At 32.9% G+C, this 25,931-nt stretch overlaps 1 protein-coding gene across 1 annotated transcript in view; it reads left to right on the top strand.

Annotated features, from left to right (window-relative positions):
- NUP133 (nucleoporin 133) overlaps nucleotides 1-25,931 on the top strand; it is a 65,291-nt gene that overhangs the window by 14,614 nt on the left and 24,746 nt on the right. The window contains exons 3-15 of the mRNA XM_051993621.1: nucleotides 2,069-2,172; nucleotides 3,904-4,008; nucleotides 6,429-6,566; nucleotides 7,230-7,400; nucleotides 8,172-8,327; nucleotides 8,864-8,934; nucleotides 12,026-12,173; nucleotides 14,260-14,407; nucleotides 15,239-15,396; nucleotides 18,248-18,339; nucleotides 20,566-20,729; nucleotides 22,269-22,363; nucleotides 24,641-24,865. Of these exons, the coding sequence (XP_051849581.1) occupies nucleotides 2,069-2,172; nucleotides 3,904-4,008; nucleotides 6,429-6,566; nucleotides 7,230-7,400; nucleotides 8,172-8,327; nucleotides 8,864-8,934; nucleotides 12,026-12,173; nucleotides 14,260-14,407; nucleotides 15,239-15,396; nucleotides 18,248-18,339; nucleotides 20,566-20,729; nucleotides 22,269-22,363; nucleotides 24,641-24,865 (1,775 nt within the window). The remainder of the gene's footprint in view (nucleotides 1-2,068; nucleotides 2,173-3,903; nucleotides 4,009-6,428; nucleotides 6,567-7,229; nucleotides 7,401-8,171; nucleotides 8,328-8,863; nucleotides 8,935-12,025; nucleotides 12,174-14,259; nucleotides 14,408-15,238; nucleotides 15,397-18,247; nucleotides 18,340-20,565; nucleotides 20,730-22,268; nucleotides 22,364-24,640; nucleotides 24,866-25,931) is intronic.

Raw genomic sequence — 25,931 nt, 5'->3', positions numbered from 1 at the left:
AGTATAAGGTGTGTAATAGGACTGGAAAGATATGGGGGACCAGGTTCTGAATGACTTTAAAAGGTAAACAGGATTTCATATTTGAAGATCAATTTTGATAGCTGGGATGCTAGTATTCCAGTCCAGTAGGCAGTTAGAGATGTGAAGGTCAATAGAGAAGTAATAGCTGGATAAATAAATCTAACAATCATCTTCATAGAAATGATGATTGAATTCATGGGAGCTAATGAAATCACCAGGTGAAATAATATAGAGGAAGAAATGAAGAGAATCCGGAATTGAATCTTGGGAAATATCTGCAGTTATTGACATGACCAGGATAAAAATCCAGCCAGGGAGACTAAAAAGGATCAATTCAATAGGTGGGAAGATAATTAGGAGAAAACAATGTCATGAAAATCTAGTGAGAAAATTGTGTAAAGGAGAAGAGAATGATTGACAGTGTCAAAGGCTTTAAAGAAATAAAGAAGCATGAGGGTTGAGAAAGGGTCCTTAGATTTGGCAACTATATATGGTGTAATATGTATATTTGGGGGGGGGGTGTGTGTGTGTGTGTATTTGTGTGTTCGTGTGTACTCTTGCATCCATTAACTAATTTTAAACAATTGCTCCCTCTAAAATCTAATTCTTATCTTTATTCCCTGGACCTTCACTATTTTGAAGCTCAGAGGTTTGGAATAAGTTTTCATCGTGAATTGCTGAACCAGTTCCTGATAATTGACTTCCTGTTCTCTTATCCCAAATATCATAGTTCACTCAGATGAGCTCCTTCTTCAGTGGAGGATAGGAGGTTTGCTCCTTAGGGGTACATATCTCCATTTATAGACTAGTCACCTCCAATATGGCTGACATAGACAGAGCATTCCATCAGTTTAAAACAAAATTAGTTCAGAGGTCCATCATCAAAAGAGTGCACTGTGGTCTGTAGTCACCAATAATTCCCACATTTCCAGGCATCCATGACTTCACCAGAGTATTTCACCAGCACTATACTCATATTTCCCTAGTACAGATTCCAGCTTCTCTACCTCTTCTCAGAATTAATAAATGAAACTGATCAGATTAGATTTGTTGATCTTCAAGTATGGGGACAGAGGGAAGATGGTGCTCAAACACTGGGCTGTGTATTTTTGCATAGCACACCTTTGGCTCCTCATAGAGTCCCCCCAGAGTGGCATTGATATTTCAGAACTTTAAGGAATGTAGTCTCTGTAGACTAGGTTTTGATTTATTGTACTTCATTTAATTAAAATTGGAATCCATTCAAAGTATGAGAAAGTTCCAGGACAAAAATGTTACTTAGTTCTAGTAAAGATAACATTTGATCATTCTGTTGGTGGATTTGTCCCTGCCATATGTTTTTTTCTTATTGTCCTCTGATATCATTATCCTTTATCACATGTAAAGGGAAAAAGACAAATTCAGATCAATAAAATTTCTATAAATATTAACAGGTAGCTAAATTTTTCCAATGGTAAAAATTGTAAATGAATGAAAACTAAGAATTTTTAGATGATTAAAGATTTTACTTGTCCATGCTATCACTGTTGTCACAATATGAAGAATGATATTAGTAGGCCACAATATAAATAGTGATATTAGTATGCTAGTTAAATTTTTGCCAAAAGCATGCTTAGCATTTTGTTTAATGAAATAATTTTGGGGGTTCTGTTTCATAGAGAATAGAATATTAGGGGCTTTCAAGTCTGCTTATTGAATATTAAGGATTATCCTCCCACATCCACACACTCATTTAAAAAAAAAAAAACATAAGGAAATAGATGCTTTTTAGAGATTTTGTTGGAAAGTCTTTTTTCAAAATAATTCCCCTTGTGATTATGTTTTCAAAAGATATGATTTTGGGGAATGAGTGATAACTGAATTATCCAAGGATAGTTTCTCTTTTTCATTAGTTTCATATTAGATTAAGTTGCTTTTTGGATCAAAGTAAGCCCCTTTATAGTCTAGTGTGGCTTTGTTTTAATGTTATAATGTTGGAATTTTGCTAGCTTCTCTGTTCCTGAAGGTCTATTTTAAGGCTAGTTTTAAACCTTCCCTTTTCTCCTAGTTGATGATCGGTTGACTGTGCAGATAGATGAAAGTGGATGGGCGTGGCTGGTCTTCAAAGAAAGACTCATTATTTGGAGGATTGGTCAGTCACCAGTTGCTAAGGTAAAAGCTTTGTAAAGAAGCTTAAGTAAGCAAATAATTTTTTAAAAAATTTGCTTAAAAATATTGACTAGAAATAAGCAAAACTATTCTTTATGAATACTTTTATCATTACTTTTTATGAACATATTTATTCATTAATTTTGTAAAGTAACTGTATGATACTGTGCATGTATACAGATATGTTGGGAAATAACAAGATGAGTCATTTCTCCCTTTTTGCCTTTTAGAGTTTCCAAACATATTCTTGAGATTTATATTGAGATAGAAATTTTTAATGAATGTATTTCAGATTTAAAAAAAAATCTGGCTAAAACAGCACAGAAAAGCAGTCATATCTAGAAGAATAAAATAGGAATCATTCCTGTGTATTGGTCAGGAATGCTTAATATCAAGTTAGAAACAATAGGCAATTAGAGATGGATAGAGAGCTATTTCTGGGGGTACAATATCAATGACCAAAGCCAAAGTTTTGAGTGCTGGTGTTATCAAAATTAGTTTGTAGGAAATAGGGCAGGATAGACTGATGATAGCAGATTGGTTTAAGAGGGTTGGATGATTACATTGTCTTTCAGCCAGGATTTTAAAACCCTCTCATGTAAGAACTAGAAAGAACCTTACATAGGATTGAAGCCTTGTCTTTATACATACTGTACAATGCTTGATAAAATTTTAAAGGTAATTTAAAGCTATTTCCATAGCAGAGGGAACATAGTAAATATGTCTAAGTGTAAAAGATATTTTTAGCTCCTGACTTACTATTGTGGCTCCTATCATGTTACTCATGAGGCTTATTTCTTCCTGCTCATTGCTTTCAAAGTTAGATACTTTTTTTACTGTGAGTGAAATAATATCATTGGGCAAAGGATCCTTCTTAAAACGTTGGAAGAATCCCTGGTGCCTAGCAGGGGACAGGAAAAAGATAACTATAGACACAAAATTAAATAATATTTAAGAATTGGCTTTATGTGCAAACGGTCAAACAAACCAATTGAGAAGACTGCAGATAAATTTTAAAGGAAAAGGAAGTAATTAGATTAGCCAAGCAAGTGTCATAATAGGTAACATACCTTAATCATTTCCTTGAGCTACTACTTTGTTTTAAAAGGATAATAGTGAGAAGAAAGTTTGATTTTTTTTTTTTAATTTCCTAATTGAAACTTCAATGAATGAATGAATGAAAAAACATTTGTTAGGTGCTAGGGATACAAATAAAAAAATAAAACAGCCTTGCTCTCAAGGATCCTGCGTCTGGTCTAATGGGGGTAATTGCAGCTGCAAGTGTGATGGAAGGGCTCAGTGAGCCTTAGAGTCAGTGGCAAAGCAGATAGGAATGCCTTTTCCTTAGCATCATTTTTGTGAATAAAAACCCTAGTAGTTTCTGAGGCCAAGTCATGTGACAAAGCTAAGGACTGTGGGGGAAACTTGCTTTTTCTAGGTCTTTAGGAGATATGGCTGCTGCAGTCAGAGTTGACAAGCTAGGAGTTTAACTTCTCTCTAGAAGTTACCTCTGTGGAGATGGCTCAAGTGGTGCTGCTGGCCCTGGGGCAAAGGGGTTTTTACATTTCCTTAAAATGTAAGAAGTGGTGACAGTGTTTGATTGACTTAGCACATATGTAGTATAACAATTTTGAGCAGTGGGTCAGAGATCAGAACAGAAGATAAAGAAGAAAAGCTTTATGTACATTTGTATTTAATCCTCAGAGGAGTCTTATATTTTGGTATTTCTTACAGTTATCAGTTTGCAAAGAACTTCAGCTACCACCCAGTGATTTTCAGTGGTGTGCTGATTTGGTAGCCCTCTCCCACCCTGCAACCTATAAAGTCCATTCTATTCAGGTAAATAACTTAAACATTTATTAAATCAATCAAACTTTAATAACAAAGTGTTCTTCTATTGCATTGTTGGTAGAGTTGGGAATTGATCCATCTGTTTGGAGAACAATTTGGAATTAAGCCAAAAGGGCAATCAAATTGTATACACCCTTTGATCCAGCAATACTACTGTGTATCCCAAAGAGATTTTTTTAAAAAGGGAAAATAATACCTATTTGTACAAAGACATTTATTGCAGCTCTTTTTGTAGTGGCAAAGAATTAGAACTTGAAGGGAACGCTCATCAATTGGGATGGCTAAGTAAATTGTAGAATATGATGATAGTAATAAAATGCTATTCTATGAGAAATAATGAGCAGACTGATTTCAGAAAAACCTGAAAAGACTTAAACTGATACAAAATGAAATGAAGAGAATATTGTACACAGTAATGACAATATTGTGTGATGATCACTTGTGAATGACTTAGCTATTCTCAGTGATCCAAGACAATCCCAAAGAACTCAAGATGAAAAATGCTATTGACCTCCAGAAGAAAAACTGATGAAGTTTGAATACATATTGAAGCATATTATTATTTTTTTTTAGTTTTCAGCATTCATCTTTGCAAAACCTTGTGTTCCAAATCTTTTTTCCTTCTCTTCCATTCCTTCTTCTATATAGCAAGTAATCCAATATATGCTAAATAGTGCAATTCTTCCATACATATTTCCACATTTATCATGCTGCATAAAGAATATCAGCTCAAACAGGAAAAAGAAATCGAGTAAACAACAACAAAAAAGGTGAAAATACTATGTTGTAGTCCTCACAATCCTCTCTCTGGGTATTTATGGCTTTCTCTATCACAGGTCTGTTGGAATTGACCTGAATCACCTCGTTGTTGAAAAGACCCACATCCATCAGAATTGATTATCACATAATCTTGTTATTGCCATGTACAATATTCTCTTGGTTCTGCTCATTTCACTTAGCATCAGTTCTTTTTTTTTTTTTTTTAATTTTTATTTAATAATTACTTTATATTGATAGAATCCATGCCAGGGTAATTTTTTTTTACAACATTATCCCTTGCACTCATTTCTGTTCCGATTTTTCCCCTCCCTTCCTCCACCCCCTCCCCTAGATGGCAAGCAGTCCTATATATGTTAGATATGTTGCAGTATATCCTAGATACAATATATGTTTGCAGAACCGAACAGTTCTCTTGTTGCACAGGGAGAATTAGATTCAGAAGGTATAAATAACCCGGGAAGAAAAACAGAAATGCAGATAGTTCACATTCGTTTCCCAGTGTTCTTTCTTTGGGTGTAGCTGCTTCTGTCCGTCATTTATCAATTGAAATTCAGGTCTCTTTGTCAAAGAAATCCACTTCCATCAAAGTATGTCCTCATACAATATTGTTGTCGAAGTGTATAATGATCTCCTGGTTCTGCTCATTTCACTTAGCATCAGTTCATGTAAGTCTCTCCAGACCTCTCTGAAATCATCCAGCTGATCATTTCTTATGGAACAATAATATTCCATAACATTCATATACCATAATTTATTCAGCCATTCTCCAGTTGACGGGCATTCACTCAGTTTCCAATTTCTCACCACTACAAAAAGGGCTGCCACAAACAATTTTGCACACATGGGTTCTTTTTCCTTTTTTATGATCTCTTTGGGATATAAGCCCAGTAGAAACATTACTGGGTCAAAGAATATGCAGTTTGATAGCCCTCAAATTCCATAGTTCCAAATTGCTCTACAGAATGGTTGGATCACTTCACAACTCCACCAACAATATATTAGTGTCCCAGTTTTCCCACATTCTCTTCCAACATTTATCATTATCTTTTCCTGTCATCTTAACCAATCTGAGAAGTGTGTAGTAGTACCTCAGAGTCGTCTTAATTTGCATTTTTTGATCAATAGTGATTAAGAGCATTTTTTCATATGATTAGAAATGGTTTTAATTTCTTTGTCTGAAAATTGTTCATATCCTTTGACCATTTATTAGTTGGAGAATGGCTTGTATTCTTATAAATTTGAGTCAATTCTCTATATATTTCATACATATATGACATTTCAAGTTGCTCATATCTTGGAAGAGAGGACAGGGGAGGAAGAACATTTGGAATTCAAAATTTTTTAAAGTAGAATGTTAAATTGGTATTTAAAAAAATGACAAAGTATTTCTGATGATCCTCTAAGACTTACTATATTTGATGGAAGGAGTTTCCTCACAGGAATTCTCTCCAAAGTCATTTAAAATCACAAGTCTGAATTAAAAGCAAAAGTAGTTACATAGCTTTTATTTAACCTTTTCCAGTATTCAGATTATAAACTAAAATTTGTCAGCATTATGAAATCACATCATCAGAAGTTATCCTACATATTATCATTTCTAAGTGTCTTTTAATAAATTTAATTTCAAGTCTGTGGCTGTAATGGCTGCCACTAGAGAAGGATCTGTTCGATACTGGCCCAGCCTTGCACATGAAGACAGCTACGTAGACACTTCGGTTGACTTTGGAAGTACAGACAAGATGTGGAGTTTTTTAACAGCCGTACAGGTATAGTTTTTAGTTAGTTCTTTTTGTTTGGGGAGTATATATGGGGCATCTGGGAGATAGAGGTTGGATGGTTGAAAAATGGAACTAGTGGTCAGACCAAATAAGAGCAGAAAACCTGAAGGAAAAAAAAGCAATAAGATAGTCTGGGAAAGGGCCTCAATTCAAGCCTACATCTTGACCTGTCAATATAGGGACTGAATGCTATAATAGGTTTCTAACGCATGAGAATAATGTAACAGGATGCGATTGCTTTAAACAAGGTTTTAGAGAAATAGGCTGTTTTTATTAGGTAATTTGAAGTCATAGTATAAATTGTGAAGAATAACTTTTTCTCATGATTAAATTAATGGATTTATCAATGACATCATTAAAGTTAATCAGTGATTTGTTAAATTTATATTTAAATAATCTATAAAATAGAGTTCTTTGAGAAATTGGAGATTTTTATGCAGAAAAAATTTTTTTCCTGCAAAATTTGTGTGGTCTGCTATCTAAAAATATTTTAACAAAAACAACAGGACTTTTATTTTTAATATTTTAAAATTAGATTTAGGATGCATATAAATGATTTTGCTTCAAGTGAGCATTTTGTTGTTATTGTTCATTTTCTTTAAATGTTCCATGTGAGAAGTTATTTTGATTGTAGTGTTATTTTTTTCTTAGGGTGGAACCTTTATTTTGGCCTCTTCAAGGACCCAGCTAATTCGATTGATACCTGAGAATTTGAACAAGATTCATCAACATGTCCTTCCACAGGGTCAAGGCATGCTTTCAGGAATTGGTCGAAGAGTTTCTTCTCTTTTAGGAATTTTGTCTCCCAGCAGTGACCACACAGTAAGTTTGAAAAATGAAGGTAAAAGAACCTTTAAAATGGACTTCATCAATTTTCCCTTTAAATCTAATATTCTGATAGCTTAGTATATTTTTCTCTTCAATAGTAATACATTCTTATAGACTCATTCAAGAATTGCAATTCTGAATTGCAATCAAATAATATTTATTAAAGAGTCATCTGTATAAGCCATCAAAATAAGAAAGTTATATACAAAATATTTTGTATAACTTTAAAACCATGTACTTACTTTATAATATACTTTAAAATAAAGTTCTTTTAATAAAATTATTTAAAATTGACAATGAAATCTGTTTTTTAACTTTTTTTTTTTTTTTTTTTTTTTTTTTTTGCTGAGGCATTTAGAGTTAAGTGACTTGCCCAAGGTTACACAGCCAGGAAGTGTAAAGTGACAGACTGAGACCATATTTGAACTTAGATCTTCTTGACTTCAGGGCTGGGGGTTTATCTACTACATCAACTGGTTGCCCCTTTTTAACAGATTCTAATAGTTATTTTACAAATATATATTCTTTTATTGTTCTAAGTACATTATAGCCAAAGTTACTAGCTAACAGATTATCAAATTTCAAATTACTAAGGTAAATCTTTACGGTTCTGAATGCTGTAGTTTTATAAGATCTTATATCAGAAAAGATTGTGCTAGAATTATAAAGTGAAATAGCAAAAAAAATAATATGTTTGGAGGTTTTGATAAAAATAATAGTTCTTATAACTCTTGACTTAAAAATGATTTTTCCTCACCCTTGCAGCTTTCCAGTGTCCTCTGGGACAAAGAGAAGGCAAGTTATTACACCCTTACAAGTTCAACACTAAGTAAATGGGAAATAGACAGTACTTCTGAAAGACAAGGCCAAAGTTGGGACATAAATAAAGCCCTTAAGGAAAACATCACAGATGCAATTTGGGTAAGAGAAATTGTTCTCCAGTGGATTTCTTCAGCTTTGGTTTTTGACATCTTGCATTGCTTTTATTTATCTTAAAAAAATTTTTTTTTGATACCTTTTGTTTTTTTACATAGTGTTACTTCTGTATATCCCAATACCCTTTGTCCATCAAGCATTGAACCTTTTCCTTGTAATAAAGAAAAAGAGTCAACAATCTATATAGTACCTATGTTTGCCACTGTGTGCACCATTTTCTACTGATAGTCCTTCATCTTTCCCAAGAGGAGTTTGCCTCCAGTTATTTTAAAGAGTATCTGAAAATTCTCAAAACAAAATTAATTTTGACTCTCTTTATCTTTAAAGAGAATAGAGCACTTCTGTAGAGCACTTCACATGCAATAATTCAAGACTGGTATTCCATCTACTGCACCACCTAACTGCCCCAACTTTTGCAACAATCAAAGGATAATGTTCAGTTATCAAAATTCCAAGAACTCTGAGATCATTGATTAACCTGTTCATTTTTAAAAAATTAATTGTATTTATTATTGCTTTAGGGGTCAGAAAGTAATTATGAAGAAATTAAAGGGGGTGTCAATGTGGAATATTTGGATTTGCAGCAGAACTGGTAAGCAATCAGTTTTTCACAAGGAAGAAAGGCTAGTAGTAGTGTAAAGATCATTGTTACAATCATAAAATGATGAGCATTCTTTACCTTTGTCTTTCCACATATTTACCATTTTATCTAACTGGATGGTCTTTTTGATTCCACATTTTATGAAATGTTAATCTCTGACTTAAAAATACTCAACTTTGTAAAAATATCCTAGTCATACAATACATTACTCCTGTCCACTGTCACTAGAGGTATTTGGAGCCTTTTTCCTATTCACATTTCCTAGTATTTGGCAGCCTTAGCAGGGCTGCTCCTACTCTTGTCCCTTAATGTGGAAGAGGAAGGGGGGTGTTAAATGCAATTGTATTCTAAGATGGAACTCAAAATGACATTTCACATAGAAGTAATGCTCAAGTAGTAGAGTTCAACCAAACTGTCTTCTGTAAATAGATCTGAGGCTCACTTTCAATAGTATATCAGGATATAGAATCAGAGAATCTGGGTTCAGATTTTGATATTCTTTGTTTCATGCATAAACTTGAGATTCTTTACTTTTCTTGAAACTTTGTCTAGAAAGAAAGAGACTATACTATATGATCTCTAACATCCATTCCAACTCTTGGTATGTGATTTTCTGCTGGTAACCACCATTTATAATATTATTTCTATAGGAAACATTTCCTGAGTTCCAAGTAGTTCACTTATAAATCCATTTTTTAGAATGTACATGTTTCATATGGAAAATGCCTATATTTTGTATAGGTTAGAAAATTTTATTTATTTAGATTGTTATTATAGTGTTATTATATATCATGTTAGATTATTTATTTAGATAATTGTGACTTATAATTAAGCTATATAATAGGATTTCATAGTCTTAATGTATGCTTTAAAAAACCTCACAGAACTTGTTTACCAGGACAGTCAGATACTTTTGTCAGGCATTTCACTTATTTCAAATGCAGTGCTATTTTTAAAAGTAAATTCTTCCTTTTCTATTTATGCTATTTCTTCCCAGTGGAAAATTGCAAAAGAGAAACACGTAAAAATTGAGAAATTACATTCTAGTTCAGATCCCTTTTGAAGTATTTTATTATGGTATTCATTCATCTAGTATTCTACTAGATATTCCTTAGGTTTTTTTCCCATAGAAATGCTTCAATTTTTAAATATCATTGAAGATTGAGATATATTCTCTAAGTGAATTTTCCAAATAAATTGTTTACCACTTTTAGTGTAAAAATTGTAGTTAATTTAACCATCTTTGATAGAAAATTTTCTGAAATGAATTAATGCTTCATAAATAGAATACTATACATATTTCTAAAATGATTATAAAATCATTGAATATTCTGTAATTCACAAAATAGTTCTGTAGATGCTTTTGAATTTTTCTGTCTTATTCTCATGTCTCAGCTCTCCCCTTTTTTGGTGTCTTTTTCTAACAAGTCTAGTCAAGTCTACAACTATTTATTAAGTACTTATTATGTGCCAAGTACTGAGCTAACCATGGAGAATATAAATTCAAGCAGAAGGAAAGACAGTCCCTTGCCTTTCAAGAACTTACATTCTAATTAGACAACAACACATAAAAGAAAATTAAAAATGAAGGGAGGGAAAAGGGGAAGGGAAAGAAATGGGCAGGGGAATGGTAGGACCTGTCAAAATGTTGGGAAAATGAACACAAACTTGTTCACAAAATCCAAAATGTTAGAATGATGGGAGCATCCTTTAAAACTTGAAGCTAATCTTAAGACAAATAAAGTAATCCTTCACCTAGTAAATAATGGACTTATGTAATTGCTTCAGAAAGTGATAAAAACAAACTATAAAAGGATGTTTAATAAAATTCCTTTAGAACAGAGTCTTGTTCACTGTTGTTAATCCCTGAAATATTTAGCATATAAATAGTATACAACATATGTTTGATAAATTTGTTTTTTAAGGTCTGACTAATTTATGATTATAGAGTTAACTATTAAGAAACTTTATAGTTAACATCAGGAAGACCATCCATGCCCTCTCATGGCATTTTTCTGTGACAAGAGAATACTTTGCCAAATTAGAATAACAAAATGACAAACCAGAAGGAAGCCCTGGACTTCTTACTTCAAATACCCTTAGCCTCCTCAGTTTCTTTCTCCAATTAATTGGTCTCTCCCAGAACCTCCATTTTAAAAGGGTGCTGAGGTCAGCCATATCTTCATTCCAATTCATGTTGTACTCCTCACTCTCTGCACTGTACCCCAACATGGGTTGTATGTAATTTTTCTTTGTAGGAGCCACTTTGTCTTTATTCCAGTAGATTATTTTTACTTGTGTTTAATGATCCTGCCCTTTTTAATAGATTTTATAGTTTAGCTCTATATTGAGGTGAGGATTACTAGTCTGTAATTTCTTAGATTCCCTTCTCAAACCTTTAGGTATAGAAATCATATTTGCAAATCATTATTTGGAATAGTAACCATTTATAACCAATAAGTTATTAATTTTGACCAGTAGGCTTCTATTTTTATTTTTTAATTTTTTGAACATTCTAGTGGAATAAATAAAATATACACATTTCTACGTTTACTTTGTTGTTTGAATATTTAGGATAGTTTTTGTAGCTTTGAGAGTTTTGTGTATTTATTTTTGATATAAAATATTTTGGAAAAAAAACTTGCATTTGTTAAAATTGTTGACTCATCCTTATATTTGAAGTCCATTTAAACTGGAATTTGTTTCTTCCTAGTTTATTATATGGCGTGTGATGTAGTTTTGCTTTTGTTTTTGCTTTTTGATCTTAGCAGTAGGAAATTGTTTTTTGTTTTCATTTTTTAGTGATTCAAACAGACTTTATGTATGGAAAAACAAGAAATAAAATTATTTTGCTAGGTAAGACAGTGTTGGACCTGGAAAATCAGTAGCTCTACAATTTGTGGAATTGATTTTTTTAAAATACCCTGAATTTCTAAGGTAAAGAGTTATAAGTAAAGACTTAAAACTTGAACAAATAATCAACATTGCTGTGTATTTTGCTTTCTTTCCTAAGTAGTAATCAATGAATTTATAAGATTGATTAAATACCATGTTGAAGATATTTTTCTCTTTCATTGAATAGTGATGGCCTTGTGATTTTAGCATCAGCATGGCATCCAGGAGATAGTCCATGTCTTGCATATTATTCTTTAATAACAGTAGAAGATAATGGCTACCAACTCTCTGGGGAAGTTACTGTAGAAGTTACTCAGTATAATCCACCTTTTCAGGTAAGAAATTGTATGTAATTTTATTTAAATCATCATTGTCAAATTACACAATTACATTGATTTTGTTTTGTATGGTGGTGAAAAATTTTTGCACTTAGTTTAAAAAATATTGAAAAAAACTGTCTCATATTGTTTTAAATCTTTATTTTTCCATATCACAGAATCTTGGTATTTGTTGTGATTTCTGAGGTGACCCAGTCAGTAAAGCATTTATCATACTGCTAAAAAAAAAAGGGGGGGGGCAGCTCTTACTGTCTCGGATTTTACATTACATTCAGACAAATAACATGTAAACAAGTATGTACAAACTATATGCAAAATCATTTGAGAAGAGAAAATACTTGAAGCTGGCAGGATTTTAAGCTGAGTCTTAAAGCAAGCTTGAAGAAATCAAATGTCCAGTGTGTGAGAGTAGAGCATTGTGGACATAGGAGGCAGCAAATACAAAATAGGAGATGGGAAATGAAATGTTGTAGTGAAAAGGGAGCAAGTAGGCTAGTGTGACATGCTCATAGGGTGTATGTTGAAGAGTGGTGCAAAAAGACTGGAAAGATAGGGAGAGCTTTAAATGCTAAATAGAGTTTATATTTGCTTTGAATATTAGAACAAGCCACTGGAGCTTTTCAGTGGGAAAAGCTTAGAGAAGGGAGAGAATAAAAGTAGAACATTGAATTAAGAGGCTATTGCAATAGTCCATATGAGAGGTGATAAGAAATCGAGCTACAGTGGTGGTGGCCATGAGTGGAGAAAAGAAAGTATATGAGGGATTTGTCAGTGGAACACAAGACTTAACAATGGATTTAGTATGGGAAGTGAGAGGGAAGAGTCAGAATGATTGAAGTTGAAAACTTGGTTGACTGGAGGGATGGTCATATCCTCTGTAGAAGTAGAAAGATTAGGAAGAAGAGTGAGTTTAGGGCAGGGGTTCTTAACCTGGGATTTGTGAACTTGTTTTGTTTTTTAACCTCAATAACTATTGCAGTGTAAATGGTTTCCTCTATGTATTTTTCACGTACTAAAATAAATTATTTTGAGAAGGGCTCTTTAACAGACTGCCAAAGAATTCTATAACAACAACAACAACAACAACAACAAAAAGATGAAAAAAACAATTTCGGGGAAAAAATTATTTCTATTTTGGACATACTCAGTTTAAGATGTTCATTGATCATTTGGATAGCTGTATTCAGGCATCACTTGATGATACAGGCCTAGAATTCAGGTCAGAGAGCTAGGGGCTAAATATATGTAGATTTGTCATGTATGTAGAGATGACAGCCCAACCCTGTGGGAGCTGATGAAATCACTAAACAAGAGAATATAAAGGCAAGGAAAGAGGGCCCAGGGGATCCCAAGCTGTGAAAGAATCTTTTTAGAAAGGCCAGAACAGGCCTCATGAGAATGAGTAATGATCAAATAAGTAGGAGCAGAGCCAGATTTTAAGGGAAGTTCTGACAGAAGGTATTAGAAGTCAGAAACATTCTGGGAGAGACCAGCCAATTAGAGGAAAAAACAGGGGCTGAGGGTACTTGAAGTGAGAAGTTTAGGGGACATTTTTGTCACCTGTAAAACTTGTTAGGATAGTGGTTATAATTCCTATCTAGAATTAGGCAGCAAGATGATTCAATGCATAGTGTACCAGACTTAGAGTCAGGAAGACTATAGTTCGAATTCTGCCTCAGACATTTACTCCTTGTGTGGCTCTGGATCTGGCTTCAGTTTTCGCATCTGTAAATTGGGAATTACAATAGCAACCTACCTTAGAGGATTTTTGTTATCAAATGAGGTAATATTTGGAAAACACAATGTACATTCAGGCACTTTATGATTGTTAAGTATTATTTATTGACATGGAATTTGCTTTTAGATTTTCTAGTTATATTAAATGGTTTGTTTTTCTATACACTTGTATGTCAACTTATTTTTGAAGTTATTTATAGTGCATTTATTATAAGTGTCCTTGAGAGTTAGGTTTAAATTTTAAAATGTTTTTATTCTTGTATGGATTTGTATATAATATGAAATAGGTAGTTAAGCAAAAAAAAAAAAAAAAAAGTAATTTTCAATCTTAAATGAATTCATTCAGGCTGAAGAACTAATGATGTCCCGATTGTTAGTTCCTGATTTTGCAAACCAGGCTGCTTATCTCTATGGTGAAAATGCTGTCTTTGCCTGTTGTACAGGAACTGGAAGATGTTCTTTGCCTCAGGAGAAAATTATCTTCAGTGCTCATGGTAAAATAGAAATTATACCAAGCATGGCTTATACTTCTTAATCCTTTACCATTCCCTAATCTAATGATTCTCTATATAGAATGTTCTCAAAAGACACTTTTCCCTATTTCCATATTGGACATCACTCCTTTATTAGAGGAAAAATATGTGGTAAAATTTTCATGCTGTTAAGAAGAAAATAATATTTTTCTCTAGAAAAAAGCAGATAGGAAAAAAACATAAAAAAAAAAAAAAAAAAAAAAAGACCAGGTCTCCTTCTCTTGCCTAGGTTGAAAATATAATGTTAATCGTGGAAATCCCACTGCTGATTGGGCTGCAAAGTTTTGACCTGTTTTACTCTGTATCTGGATCCATTTTCCTCTCCCTAGACGTGGTAACTCTGCTTCTAGGGACTCTCTATATTTGATTATCAACACAGCATAACCACCCATTTGACTTAGCACACTGTGTCTCACAACTTTCAACCACAAAAGGTTGAGTGCCCCCAGCCTCTCCAGATAGCAGGGATTCTAGATGTGCACTAGTAAGCCTAGTATCCCTCCTAATTTGCAGTACATATCCTTTTTCGACTCCATTGCCTCAAGGGTCTTGAATATTGATTTGCAGAAATACTAAAGAGGAAAAAACAAGTTTTGAAATAGAATTATCTTTAAAAGCCTTTAATATCTTATAGTTGTGTTTAATACTTAATATTACATATGATTGATTAGATTGTGGTTGGCAGGTGAAGTTTTATTTGTGATTAAGGAAAGTTCCTGGAGCATAAAATATTTTGTGGAAAAATATTTCCTTCTGGTTATATAATCTTTTATCATTATGCCTTTCTTTTAGGAGATTGTATTTTAGGAGCTGGTTCTTGTGCTGGTCTTCCAGTTTTTTTCTCTAGGAACAGTGGATTAGTGGCACTTGTTTCTAGGGAAAATGTGTCAGTATTACCTGAGGACTTGGAAGATTCCTTGGCATCTTCAGTTGCTGGGCCAAACAATGAGGTATTACATAGTCTTTCAAGCTAATTATCAATATTATATGAAAAAAAATAATGAATGGTTTGAATTGGTTCACCATTTTTTATGCTTCTAGTGAAATAAGCAAAAGCTATGCCTATGTAATGTAAAATATCCAAGCAGTTTAAAATTTAAAAGTTTATTTGGCAAAGTAGACCCATTTGGATTTTATTTTTTCCCTTTGGACATGCTAATAGTGCATATTCTTTTAATTTAGAAATTATAAAAATTTTTGATATTCAGTGGAACACAATGTATTATACTACATACACATACACATAACAAAAGAAAACTTTTAAGACAATGGTAACATTAACTATGATGAATTATTTTGCTTATAATATTGTTTGTGATAAGCATATAAAGAAAATTATGTTGTGAATTAGTAGTTTTTTTAAATTATTGTTTAGTTTGCCACAAAAGAGTATAAGTAATGGTGTGACATATAACCTCTATCCTTGAAATGTCTGAATCTCTTTTATAGTATTTTTATTTTTTTGGAAAGACTGATCCTTTTTGGTCTCCTTTGTTGATTCATCATCCTTTTGCCACCTAAGTGATTGTTATCCCAAAGTTCTTCCCTATGTCCTTATCATTTCTTCCATCCCAGAATTCTTCTGACATTCTCATTTGTTCCTATAGGTTTAATTATTTCCTCTCCACAGATAATCCTAAATTTTTATATTCAGCTCTTATCCCTTAATTGAGACTGAAATTCAGACCTATTTTTCTAGCTATTCTTTCCCTCTGATACTTCCAGTCATCCAAAGCCAAATTCATTATCATTTTCCCTATATCTGTCTTCCTTCCCAGTTTCCTTTTTTTCCTCTTGATACCACAGTACTCATACTATTCCTACCCTGATTTAAGTTTGCATCATATATCTATGCTAAATACAACAGTATTTGCTTGCCTGATCTCCTTGTCTCTAGTCTTTTACTTCCCCAGTACAACCTTCACATAACTTTCAAAGTAATCTTCCCAGTATAGGATTCTGATCACATGCCTGACTTTTTCAGATCACAAGTTAGCTCAGAATTACATAATCTCAAAACTTGAAGGAACTGTAGGAGCCACTAGATGAACCTGTGCCTAAACAGAAACCCATTCTCAACCTTTCATGATGAGGGAATCAACTGCCTCCCAAAGCAGCAAATTCCACTTTTGTTTTTTTCTAAATGTTAGAAGTTTTCCTTACTTCAAGTCTAAAGTTGCTTCTGAGCAACTTTTACTATTTTCTACCCTCTTGAGTTACAGAACATAGCTTTCATATTCTCCCTTGTTCTCCAGGGAAAACATTCTCAATCCCTTCAGTTATTTTTACTAAATATTCATGGTCCTCTTATCTTTCATCATTCTGATTACTTTCCTCTGGATATTCTCTTGCTTATCAGTGTCTTTCCTAAAATATGGTCCCCAGAACTGAGTACTCCTCATGTGCTTTGACTGGGATGGTGTAAAATGAGACTCAATTTGAACCCCAGGATTCTTTTTAGCCTAAGATCACATCTGTGTGACCTCATATCACATTGTTGATTGATTTTGAATTTCAAGTTACTATACAAGGGGCAGCAAGGTAGCGCAATGGATAGAGCATTAGTCAGGAGGACCTGAGTTCAAATTTGGTCTCAGACACTTACCACTTCCTAGTTGTGTGACCCTGAGCAAGTCACTTAACCCCAATTGCCTCAAGAAAAAAGAAAAAAAAAACATGTTATTATACAGAGCATTGGTGTTAAACTCAAATAGAAATAGTAGCTAGTAAACTGCATAAGGATTTCTGCTGGCCATATATTGATTTTAGTTTTAAAATACTATCTTTAATATTTTTCATTACATTTTGTTAAATATTTCCCAGTTATATTTTAATTTGATTGGTGCTGTACACCTAAGTGATTGTTATCCCAAAGCTCTGCCCTTTGTCCTTATCATTTCTTCTTTCCTGGAATTCTCTTGATATTCTCATTTCCTTTTACAGGTTTAATTATTTCCTCTCCACAGACAATTCCAAATCTTTATATCCAGACCTAAATAGAAATCTACTCTCAATCTTTCATGGTGGGAGAACCAACCATGCATGTCCCAAGGTAGCAAGTTCCACCTTTGTTTTTTCCTAAATGTTAGGGTTTTTTTTTTTCCTTACCTCAAGTCTAAAATTGTTTCTTTCACTATTTTCTACCTTCTTGAGATATAGAGCATACATATAATCCCTCGTAATATCCCTTCAGATAATTGAATAGTTTTCATATTCTCCCTAAATCATTTCTTCTCGAGGCAAAACATTCTCAATTCCTTCAGTTATTTTCACTGGATACTCATGGTCCACTTGCACCATTCCTTCCTCTGGATTACCTTCCTCTGGATGTTCTCCATGTTTAAAACCTCTGACCTAAAGAATAATAGTGTAACTTTTAGATTTGATTTAATTTATTTTCCTTTTAATTTATGGAATAAAACAAGCATTTCCTTAACATGGTATAATTTTTTTAAAAAGGTGATTGCACATGAAACTGCAAATCTATCACTAGTCTGTCCCTGTACTCTTTTAGTTGATATATCCTCACTGGTAGATTCAAGCATTTTGAGATTAGCAAATGCCATTTTTATATTTGGATTTCTGTCAACTAACAAAAGTTGGTAACATATAGTAAGTTTTTAATAAATGATTATTGAATCAAATTAAGATTTGTATTGCTTAGTTTGCTTTTATAAATAACTCATTTCTGTTCTGCACATATTTGTACTTACTTTTATTGTGAGTCTCTGTGTAGCTATTTATTCAACAACTTTAAATATTCTGGTTATTCCATTGCCAAAATATAATTTGTTATTCCAGAGTCCAGTTTTTGAAAACACTACCAAACTGGATATCATAGCACAAGAAGACAAGACAAGGTTGCTAAAAGCCGCTTTTCTCCAGTATTGCAGGTATAAAATATTTGCAATGAATTCCAAGGATAAATTTTATTTCAATATGTCACTTAAGAAAAAAAAAAATATTTTTTTTGGAGTGGTAAGATAGGATGAAGAAGAAAGTAATATTTTGGCATCCCAGATCCATTGGTTTGGGAGATCACTTGTATGAACCTGAAAAAGTTGCTTTGTTTTCTGTACCTCAGTCTCATTATCTGTTAAATAAGGAAATTTTAAAGTAGATGAAGGCCAAGATTTATTCCACTTCTAAATCTTATGAGTCTATAGGAGTTGGAGGTTTTGCTGATGACACTGAATTGTGTCTGAATTTTTCAATTTTGTGGGGTTGGCAGTGACTTATTTATGCATATTTTAAAATCAGCCTGTAAACACAGCAGATTAATATATTTTGATGTGATATTGAAAAAACTTAACTTTTCTTTAAAGATGAATATGAAATAATGATCTTCAGAGTATAATTTGAATCTTTTTTAAAGTGAATAAACCAGATTCTTGATTTTAATTCTGGCTTTTTCACCAGTTAGATATATGACCTTGGGCAAATCTTACCACTCAATTTAGGTTCTGTTGTCTGTAAAATAAAAAGACTGGGCTAGATTAAGGGTTTGTTGCCCATATGTTAGGAACTACAGGTATATTAGATCTGAGAACCTCGGGAGTTCCTCAAGCCAATCACTATCATTATGCCTTGCTCTATGTCCCTCTTTCAGTGAATGAGGGAATTTTTAAGAGGGAGGGAATACAATAGTAAATGCTGTCTCGTTTTTTGTGATGGTCAGAGATTTTCACATTAATATGTGTGCATACTCATGATTTCAGAGTTTCTAGAAAATGAAAATTTGTTCTCTTTCCCCTCTACAACCCAACTTTGGGAATCCCCAAATTAGCATTGTAACGTACTGACCCTTCTAACGTACTTTTTAATATTTATCCTTTATCTTTATTTTTATAGTTGTGTTCAGTCTTCTGGTCAGTAGAGGGGGCAATGAGACAAGTATAGTTCCTAGTTTTTCCTTTATCTGGCCATCCATATGTGTTGTAAAAATGTTGTGACTTCACTGTGATTAAGTTTGGCAGATTTTCAATTGCCAGGTCAATGGAAAGGGATCCCAGAATTTCAGAGTTTAAAGGGACCTTAGAGATCTAGTTCAATCCTCTTTATTCTACACATGAGGAAACTTGAGGCCTAATTTTACCAAAAAACATAAGGTTAAATAGTGACATAATTGGGACTAAAATATGTCTTTTCTGTTGGAGTACACTGATAATAATGTTGCAAATCCCTTCATAATAATAAATTCTATATGCCCCAGAATGCAACAATATCAGAAGCAGTATATGTCCTATGTTGACATAATAAGACTCTATCTTAATAGTTTTTGCATTCCTTACAAAACTTAATACTATGCTTTATATGTAGTAGGCAGTCACTGTTGAATAAATGAATAATCCTTATAACATGTCCATCCCTTTATGTTTTATAGTATACTTCAGGGTCTCGAGATTTGAGTAGGACCCTTTGATGGAGAATGACTACCCTTTCCTATTTTTTAGGAAAGTTCAGAACAAAGAACATAGGTGGAAAATAAATTATGATTGGTTAAAGAAGTTTGATGTCATAAGTGATGAAACCAATCTAACCAATCATATTGTCTCCTATGCCTCATCTCTGATTAGTTACAGAGATGAGGCATAGGAGACAATATGATTGCTTAGAAATTGGAAATGAGGGACTAACAGCAATCTCTTCTTTCCTTCCTGTGATTAAGAAATATTTATTGCTTAAGTTCACCTTTAAGATTAGAGATAGTAGACCAGACTTCTTTGGATGATAAACAAGATATCCTTGAAAGATAACTTGGTGCTGTAATGAGAGTAGACCAAATTTTGTGGCATCCACTTGCATCCCTTAAGGATAACAGATTTCCTTGAGACAAGAACAGAACAATGATTAGCAAGACTTCTGAACTTAACTCATAATTAAATAAACAAATGTTCCTTGAGAAACCATTACAAAATGAGGCAGTAATAAGGAATTTGATTAATTCCAGAATAGAATGAAAAAATAATATAAGATCAATTCAATTTCTTTCAGAATTATTCTCTTAATCAGATTAAGATTCTGTTTACTTCCTACATTTGTTTCTTCAGTGAAAGAAATTTGATGGGGGGTTATTTATATACCTATGAAATTAAAAATCTTTTCCAATTTTATTGCAGAAAAGATCTAGTTCATGCCCAAATTATGGTTGATGAACTGTTCTCATCTCATTCTGATTCGGATTCTGACATTCAGCTAGATAGAGCTGTCACCCAAATCAGTGTTGACTTGGTGGATGACTATCCGGCTTCTGATCCACGATGGGCTGAATCTGTCCCTGAAGGTAAGAAAATTAAAAATAAATACTTAACATTGGGCTTATTTTACTCTGAGAAGGAAAAGGAGTATTTTGTTTTTCTTTTACAAAAAAATACAGTAGTAACCACTATTATACATGAAATCACAAGACAATAGTCTTTGAGCATTTATTAAATGCCTGTTTACTATGTACAAAGCCCTGGGAATACAAAAAAGGGGAGGGCAGAAGACAGTTTTTGCCCTTGAGGAGCTCTCGATTTAATTGGGAAAACATCATGCAAACTACTGTGCACATACAGACTATATATAGGATGAGTAGAAAATAATCAACAGAGGGAAATCATTAGAATGGAGATTGGGAAAGACTTTATTTAGAAGATGGCATTTTAGCTCTGATTTCCAGGGTGCCAGCCATGGAAGCCATGAGGAATAAATGATGAGGGAGGGCATTCTAGGGGGAATAGCCCAGTGAAAATGTCCAGAGCTGAGAGGTAGAGTGTCTTTTTTGATGAATGATGAAGAGACCAGTGTCACTAGATATGATCATATTTTTATTCTTTCTTTTGTGTTAAGATTTATGATATTCCCAGATGTAAAACCATCCTTGCATTCTTATTTATTAGTTCTACTTCACTCCAATGGAGTTGTTTGTTTTTTTAATATATACTGTTAACATAGTCTAGTGTAGATATTTTATATAGTGTTTTATGTCAATATAAATTAGTGCCACTGAATATGATTTTCTTTTTTAGCTTTGTTTTCAGTTTAGGCACCAACTTCTTATTTGTTCATGGAAGTAATTGAGTAGTTTACTATCTCATTCTATGTTTTGAAATAAGCTTAATTTAGGAGAGATTTGTACTGTAAAAGTTTATTAGAATTTACTTTTGAATATCTGGACTGTAGTGGGCCTAGTATCATTTTTGCTAGTCAACTCTCAGATCTGCTAACTTATGATCTTGGGGATAATATATTTACATCAATTTTTTTTTTATCTTACAATAGATTGTTAAACTATAATTTTCAAATATTTGGCATATATGATCAGGAAGTATATAATGAATTTAACATGATTATTGCTTTCAATATCATAATTCATATGTATAACCTTAAAAGTGACAATTCTTGGTATCATACTCTTCTTCTTTATTCCCTATTAGCTAATATAAAAGACTACCATAGTTTGCATTGTGTTTCCATTGCTAAAATTACGAAAATTGAGTATACTTGCATCTCAGTTGATTGCTTACTTTCTCTGTAGCTGTTTTAAATGCTATAGATGATGAAACTTTTTTTAGTGAGATGATCATACAAAAATATAGAAGAGAAGATCTCTCTCCTGATAGCAACAGTATTGTTTTAAAAAGGAGAATAGTAGTCCAAACGAGAATTATTTGGGTTTTAAAAATGTTTCCTTTAAATTTTACAATTCTTAGATGATGTTACCAACAGTTGTCTTTCAATGTGCCTAATGCTTAATTTTTTTCTCCTTGTCCTTATTTTTATTATTGATGACATAAAACTAGAACACTCAGTATTCAGATTTTATTATTGTGTTTTGCAGAAGCACCAGGATTCAGTAATACATCACTTATTATTCTTCATCAATTAGAAGACAAGATGAAAGCCCATTGTTTCCTTATGGATTTTATTCATCAAGTAAGAGTCTAAATTGTTGAGAACTTTAGGCATCCCGGACCAAAACACTTCTTATGACCTGTGGGTTTACCACATCTTTTTAAACAAAATGTTTTATGAATACTTAAACTAATTATATCATTTCCCAGTATCTTTCCTCCCTCCTTTCCCTTACCCTGTGGTAGATCTCTTTCTTGTTAAAAGAAACTAATATATTGACAGTGTTTGACAGTATATATCTCATTTAATTCTTACACTCCACCTCCATTCTGTTAAGAGCAAAGAGGGGCATTTCATTATTAGTCTCCTGGAACCAGATTAGTATTTGCGTTGGTCCGAGTTCTAATGTCCTTGAACGTTTCTTTCTGTCATTGTGTATATTGTTCTCTTGGTTCTATTTACTGTACTCAGTCTTCTCAAGTTTCTTAGTTCTTCATATTATTTTTTTATACATAATATTGAACTATATTCAAATGCCAAGTTTTATTTGTCTAATTATTTTTAATTTTTTCCTACCAGAGTGCTGCTCTCAATAATGTGTGTTTATGTGTGTGTGTGTGTGTGTTTATCATTGATTTCCCTGGAGTATGTACTAGATATAGTATACATGCACACACACACACACACACACACACACACACACACACACACGTATAGAAATTATTGAATCAAAAGCATATGATCAATTTAATGACTTTTGACATGTAGTTCCAAATTGTTTAAAACTCTCCCTACTGGTAGTGCTAATGTGCCCATCTTGTAATTATTCCTCCAATATTGTCCTATGTTTTGTTTTGTTCTGTTTGTTTTGCTTTTCAACCATTTTTGCCTCTTTAACAGTCGTGAGGTATTATAATCTTCTTCCATTCTATATAATGAAAACAATGGAAAATCTAGTCCCTTTAATGTGTTTTATTGAGAGCACTGCCATTGTGGGCATGATCTGTAATCATAGATGAATATCTTATATATTTTCTATATTTAAGAAGAAAAAAATCTAGAAATTTGGAAAGGAACTTTCTAACATAAAGACAAGTTGGAATTTAAGAGGGAAGGAGTAAGAAAAATTGGTTCATTAAGGAAGATAATAAAAGTTTCATTTACGTGATGCTTTAAAGTTTACCAAATGTTCTCCTAATAACTTTATCCAGTTGATATGAATGTTATTATTCTTATTTTATGTATGAAGGACCAAGTTCAGGGAGATTTGCCCAAGGTGACATAGCTAATGAGTGGTAGAGGTAGCACTTAAATCTAGTTCTCCAGCTCCATCAAAAAAAATAATTTATTTCATCAGATTGTTGGAGGTTTTTTTTTTTAAATATGGATTAGGAAGAATATTTGTTGCTCAATATAATTGTCCCACATTCAGTCATTATCTTCCCTTAAGAAATAACAGTTGCCTTACAAAGAAAAAAAACTCATTAACATAGGATAAGGTGGTTTTGGTTTTGGTTTTTATTAATCTGTCATTAAAGGTCTGGTATAGACTTTCTGTCCTAAATTTTACATTCTTTTAATTTAGAGTTTACTCTATTAATCCTGACAAGAAAACTTTAGTGCTCTATTTACTGTAGATGTCATCTCATTAATTTCCTTCCTTTAAACAGGAATTTTTAAAAATTTCACATGAGGATTTACATATATCTATCTCATGTTTTGCTCCTTTTGTGTTACATGTTCCTTTATGTCATAAGTTGAAGTATCTAAATATAAATTTTTTGTTTGTTTAATTAAATAGATGTACTGAATTAAGTCTAAACTGGACATGGACGTACAGTAACATAATAAATATACTAATATAGTACAATTTAATCTAATTTCTTAATGTGTCCAGAGTTAGTTTTAATTATAAGAATTGTTTAATGCTACAATATTAAAAATTTTTTCTTTCATAAAAATAAATGTTTGTAATTAATTGTGGTTGAGTCAAGGATATACCTGAAAATTTACTGCCAAGTATATTGCTACAAGGTAAATAAGTTGTGATGTCAGAAATCAAGGCAAAAAGGAGTCATTGAACCAAAAAGCTCTACATGTTATAGGAATGGGTATATCCAAAAAGAAATATTGAAAAAACTCCTCAGATTTAATTTGCCCTTAGGCTTCTTTGATACTTCTTCTGATAGAATAGGGATGAGATATTTACAAGAGCTTCCTGACCTTGCTAGAAAAGAGTCAGCTACTAGAAGAATCGAAGGGAGTTTCTTAAACTCAGTCTGGATGAATATTTAACCAGATTTTTAAAATGTTGTTATACATCCTTTCTAAGAGCATGTGGTCTATCTTTTTTGCAAGGTTGGCTTATTTGACCGTCTGGGCACTTTTCCAGTAAGAGGGATGCCGATGGCAACAAGGTTGTTGCTCTGTGAACATGCTGAAAAGTTGTCAGCTGCCATTGTTCTCAAAAATCATCATTCTAGACTTTCTGATCTGGTGAATACTGCTATCTTAAATGCTTTAAACAAAAGAGATTGTGATGTTCCACCAAGTCTTACTCCTGCAGATGTCTTTTTTAGAGAGGTAAGATGTCATCATTCTTGATATTTATTTATTTGGTGAAGTTATAATGTAAATATATGTGCTATGGTTAAATATATAAATGTGTAAAAATAGCACATTATGTGTTTTTTGTATATGTATACATCTAATATAAAATTATGCTTATGACTTGAATAAATAAGAAGGGAGAATTTGAAGAAAAAGCTAATAAAATCTGTTTTTTACATATTGAGTTAGACATACCTAAAGAATATCCAAATCAAGATGATAAAAGAGAATTGATGAGGCAAGACTGGAGCTCAGGAGAGACACTCTTGCTGGAAATAAATAAATAAATTCTAGGAGTAATCTGCATAATAATGGTTTAACAGAGAGCTTCTGAGATCCATATATGATAGTATAGAGGGAATAGAGATGAGGTCTGGGACACACTTGGTGAATGGGCATGGCAGCAAAGAACACTGAGAAGCAGACAGATAAATAGGGAGAGAACCAAGAGCAAACAGTATTAACAAAGCCGAGAGAGGAGAGAGAATCAGGAGGTAATGAACAGTTTCAGAAACTGCAGATAGGTCAAGAAGATTAAAGATTAAGAAAAGACTTTTCACTTTAATGTTTAAGAGATATTTGGTAATTTTGGAGAAGACACTTTTCAGTTGAATGACAGAGTTGGAAACAAGATTACACAGGATTTAGAAGCTAGTGATAGGAGAGGAATTGGAGGCACCTAGGTGAAGGATGTAACAAAGAAGGGGAGGCGTGAAATGAGTTGACAGCCAGTAGGGAAGGATGAATTGAGGAATTTTTAAAGATGAAAGAGATGGATGTTTATAGACAACAGGAAAAGATCCAATAGAAATTGAAGATTAGGAAAAGAATATAAATGATAGTGATGACAGTTTTTTGGAGAAAACAGAAGGGGATAGGATGGAGTGTGCATGTAGAGAAATTGGCTTTGGCAAGGAGAAGGGCCACCTCTTCATTTAAAATGAGAAGGAAGCCAAAGCAGTTCCAATTGATCTTTAATGAACAGAACCAGCTACACCCAGAGAAAGAACACTGGGAAATGAGTATGGACCACAACATA

This window comes from Antechinus flavipes, chromosome 4, assembly GCF_016432865.1.
Source record: "Antechinus flavipes isolate AdamAnt ecotype Samford, QLD, Australia chromosome 4, AdamAnt_v2, whole genome shotgun sequence".
NCBI classification, from domain to species: Eukaryota; Metazoa; Chordata; class Mammalia; order Dasyuromorphia; family Dasyuridae; genus Antechinus; species Antechinus flavipes.
This window is presented reverse-complemented; position numbering and strand designations above follow the sequence as displayed.